The sequence below is a fragment of the Schistosoma mansoni genome (assembly GCF_000237925.1).
Source record: "Schistosoma mansoni, WGS project CABG00000000 data, supercontig 0249, strain Puerto Rico, whole genome shotgun sequence".
NCBI lineage: Eukaryota > Metazoa > Platyhelminthes > Trematoda > Strigeidida > Schistosomatidae > Schistosoma > Schistosoma mansoni.
Genome location: NW_017386112.1, coordinates 84,288 through 88,511, shown reverse-complemented (window position 1 = coordinate 88,511; position 4,224 = coordinate 84,288). Strand labels below are relative to the sequence as shown.

Below are 4,224 nucleotides of genomic sequence, written 5' to 3'. Positions count from 1 at the left end.
CTTAAATGAGATGGAAGAAAGTGTGTAAAAATCAATCCAATAGAGACAACAAGTAAAAATTGGAATTGTAAGAAATGAAATTATCTTTATAAAAGGACATATAAAAAGTAATGATACTAAATAGGAGTGGACGGGGAAAGAATCCAGTATATAAAATTTTCATATATTGTTGCAAATTAATTATTACCATTATAGGGTATTTTTTGCAATTCAAGATTGCTTTGTGAAGGTTTTATCACTTGGTCTCGTGTGCAGTTACGGGTATGAGGGCTAATATCACTTCCCGGCTGCCCACATCGTGGAAGGGTATTTCTTGAGGGACGTGAAAAGGAAGTTGGATTAATTTTGGTCTTAACGACCTGGGCTGTAGAGCCCAAGGGACAACTGCTTGAGGCCGGTCACGCACGGCCTTTTTGTGGGGGATTTTTGACGTGTTGGCTCCGTTCTTCAAAGGGATTTGTCGCCGGAGACGGAAATCCATGGGATATGACAAGTGTGCATTTTTAGGGTTGACCTTTTCTAACGCAACCCCTCCTTGTGGGAAGGCGGCATCGTTGTTACGCTGGTTGTCTGGAGGAAACACCTTACTGCCGTCACACCTCTGTACAGTCGGCAGTACGACTTCACCTTCAGACCTTGGGATTGCTGCTTTTAGTCTTACCGCTCTTCAACCGACCAGTCTGGCATGGTAGGACGTTGAGGAACGATTGTTCCAGCCAGTATGGCTCGACTGGTTCACCACGATGGGCAAGGCCGACCACCACGTCAAGGTAGCAGCAAAGGTCGGGATGAAATGGAGAGGATGAAAAGAGAATGTCCGGTGCTTTCATCGAGTTGGTAGCTCATCCTAAGGGAGTTGGCAAATCCTGAACATGGGCTCTAGTATCCTGAGGAAACAAATGGAGCATGAACCTATTGTTGGTCATTGACTACAATGGGACTGCATCTGCCTACGTTGCTTCACTGCCTTGTGGATCAGACTTCTATGTCGAAAACTCGGTGTGTCACCCCCTAAGAAAACCACCTGTTTCGGTCTTGGCACCCGGTCATTATCATAGCCCCACACAATTAAATGAAATGACAATTTTTTGTGTGGCGCATATATATCTGGTGCCCCCTTGTATCAGTATTTATGTGTTCAAATAAATAAATAAATAAATGTCGAGAACAGAGTTGGATGAAGAACGCTAGTTGGCAGCTTATGATCCTCGACGTGAAGTAACAAGCGTAAGTAAGTCTTAAACTTCACAGGTGTAGAACGCGTGTATTTGTCATAACCCGTTATAAATATTCAATCCAACCTAGCTAAATAAAACTGAATATATTTGAATTAGTTATATATCAGATCGTACTATTAAATATAAACCTATAAGTTACAGCCATTGTAGTCTAATCAAAAATGGAAGCGACTATTTATTGTTTCACTAAATGATAAATGGGAATATGCATAGAAACACAAGATGTACATTATTAAACACTTAAAATCATAGAAAAAGTTAAAACATACATCAAGTTTCTGTGAATTGATTTCTTGATTTTGATAAAGTAAATTTAATTCACTTTCAAGATGATTAACAAGAGACAGTAAATTCTTTTGAGATGCTTCAATACTATTAAGAGTAACTAGAAAATGATATCTTGCAAGTGAATTAGGTCCAATCATATTGAATGATGATACTGTTGGAACATTGACAATGGATGAAGAAGAACTAAGTGAACCAGCTAAGGTGAACGATTAGATGAAAGAAAATTGCATAAGAAAAGATTTGACAGTATGTTTATCATAGAAAATTAATTTGACTATCAATTTAAACTAATTATAAAATGATAAGCAAAGATGGATAGTGGCTAGCAGTGGAATCCAGTTTGACGCGCGTTTCGTCCTATTTGGGACTCGTCAGCTGGATATACCTGCATCTCAGAGTTGATGTTCACTCTGCGACTCTAACCCAGTACCCTCGCTTCAAACGCCATCGCGTTATCCACTCGGCAACTGACTCCTGATACCCACTTGCTTGTGCAATGGGGTGAAGTTTAAATTCACATAAAATTGTGTCTTTTGATATATGGTCTCCATGATCCGTTATCAGTAATGAAATACAAGTCAAGGATTTGTATACCTGAGAACTTTACAAAAATATTATAAAACCTTCATATTTCGTATTTGACCCACCTATCTTGGTTAGCAGATCATTAATAAATTTGACTTAAATGTCATATGCATAAGGTTGGTAGTAAATACTTTATGATAGTTATTTATCACTTTCATATCTTACTCCACATTTCTGCAGTTGATTTGGTATATTCAGATTACCTAATTCTTCTTGAAAAAAACATGTCTAAGAAATGTAGGTATATGCTTGACAGTTCAGAGCTTTTCACATTCATCAGAATGCCTCTTGTATCATTTCACTTCAAATAGGGGTGTTACTTGTATTGCTTTAAGTCGTTGCTAATAAAGTTAGTGTTTTGGTGAACCGAATCTCAGAATTTCATAATTAAATTCACTTAGTATTGTTTGTTTGAATCTTCCCATCGATGTGTTAGAACTGCAACTGGTCAGTCTCTAAATGGCATATGTGCATACTGTGCGTATTGCCTCGATATAGCCTTGATTCACAAGTATTATAAGCAAAGATGGGTAGTGGCTAGCAGTGAAATCCAGTTGGACGCAGGTTTCGTCCGATCCGAGACATCAAGCTGACGAGTCCCGAATAGGACTAAACGCGCGTCATCCTGGATTCCACTGCTAGCCACTATCCATCTTTGCTTATAATACTTGTGAATCAAGGCTATATCGAGGCAATACGCACAGTATGCACATACGCCATTTAGAGACTGATCAGTTGCAGTCCTAACACATCGATGGGAAGATTCAAACAAACAATACTAAGTGAATTTAATTATGAAATTCTGAGATTCGGTTCACCAAAACACTGACTAACTTTATTAGCAACGACTTAAAGCAATACAAGCAACACCCCTATTTGAAGTGAAATGATACAAGAGGCATTCTGATGAATGTGAAAAGCTCTGAACTGTCAAGCATATACCTACATTTCTTAGACATGTTTTTTTCAAGAAGAATTAGGTAATCTGAATATACCAAATCAACTGCAGAAATGTGGAGTAAGATATGAAAGTGATAAATAACTATCATAAAGTATTTACTACCAACCTTATGCATTTGACATTTTAGTCAAATTTATCAATGATCTGCGCACTAAGATAAGTGGGTCAAATACGAAATATGAAGGTTTTATAATATTTTTGTAAAGTTTTCAGGTATACAAATCCTTGACCTGTATTTCATTAATGATAACGGATCATGGAGACCATATATCAAAAGACACTGATCAATTTATTCTGAATATCAGCAACAGTAAAATGTAAACATTGATAACTAGAAAGTATATTACAGTACTTGAAAAATGGTCTTTATCGTAACTTAGTGTTTAATTGAATACTGGCCTATAGTTTGAAGTAGTTTCTACTGCGTTCAGGTTGCAGTGAGAACTTCAACAAGAGGATGTAGACTAATCCAGTTGACGAGTCACAAATGGGAAGAAACGTATATTGTGGATCCCACCATTAATCAAACGAAGACACGATTCCCGTGATTCGGTAACTCTGTAGTAAAATGGTTGAGAATGGATACCTATAAAGTACTCACTCGTATGTTAGTATTTGGTAGAGATAAATAAGTGTTATATATAAAAAGGCAAATAACCAAAACTTTATATGAAATCAATTTTTTGTAAGAAGTGTTATTTGGGACTCTTAGAAGCTTGGTAGAGGAATCTAGCTTACCCACAGCGACACTATTCTGAACATAATTGTATGCATCTTGCACCCAACCTGAAGGAAACCCTGTACGAATAATGTTGCCCAGAAAATCATTTACCATAAGATCAATTAGTATTGAACAACTATGATTCACCATAGCACAAATAGTATCCACATTACCAGATGAAAGAGATCGACTGTTGAAAGAAATAAAAATAATTTCAGTATAACTGAAGTTGTTGTTTTTGCACCAAACATTCAATCATTAAATAGTACCTGATAATACCATACATATAATTGTTTTGAAGATTTAAAGTTTCAAAACAATGTATTTTTATAGTAGAAATAAATAGACTTAGTCAGTTCCTGAACCGAAAGGTCGTCACCATCTTTAAAAAGAGCCAAAAGTAAGTCATCAGGGCCTGGTGACTCGTGGCG

At 36.8% G+C, this 4,224-nt stretch overlaps 1 protein-coding gene across 1 annotated transcript, besides 1 other annotated feature; it reads right to left on the bottom strand.

Moving 5' to 3' along the window:
* Window positions 1–3,122: 3,122 nt before the first annotated feature.
* Window positions 3,123–3,140: a sequence feature (Short protein (Smp_080080, CAY17250.2) was converted to a misc_feature.).
* Window positions 3,141–3,658: 518 nt separating this feature from the next.
* Window positions 3,659–3,943, bottom strand: Smp_184350 (hypothetical protein; the record flags this gene model as incomplete). The annotated part of the gene is made up of 1 exon (XM_018792562.1): window positions 3,659–3,943. One exon carries the CDS (start codon window positions 3,941–3,943, stop codon window positions 3,659–3,661), a length of 285 nt encoding a protein of 94 aa, XP_018644533.1.
* Window positions 3,944–4,224: the final 281 nt, after the last annotated feature.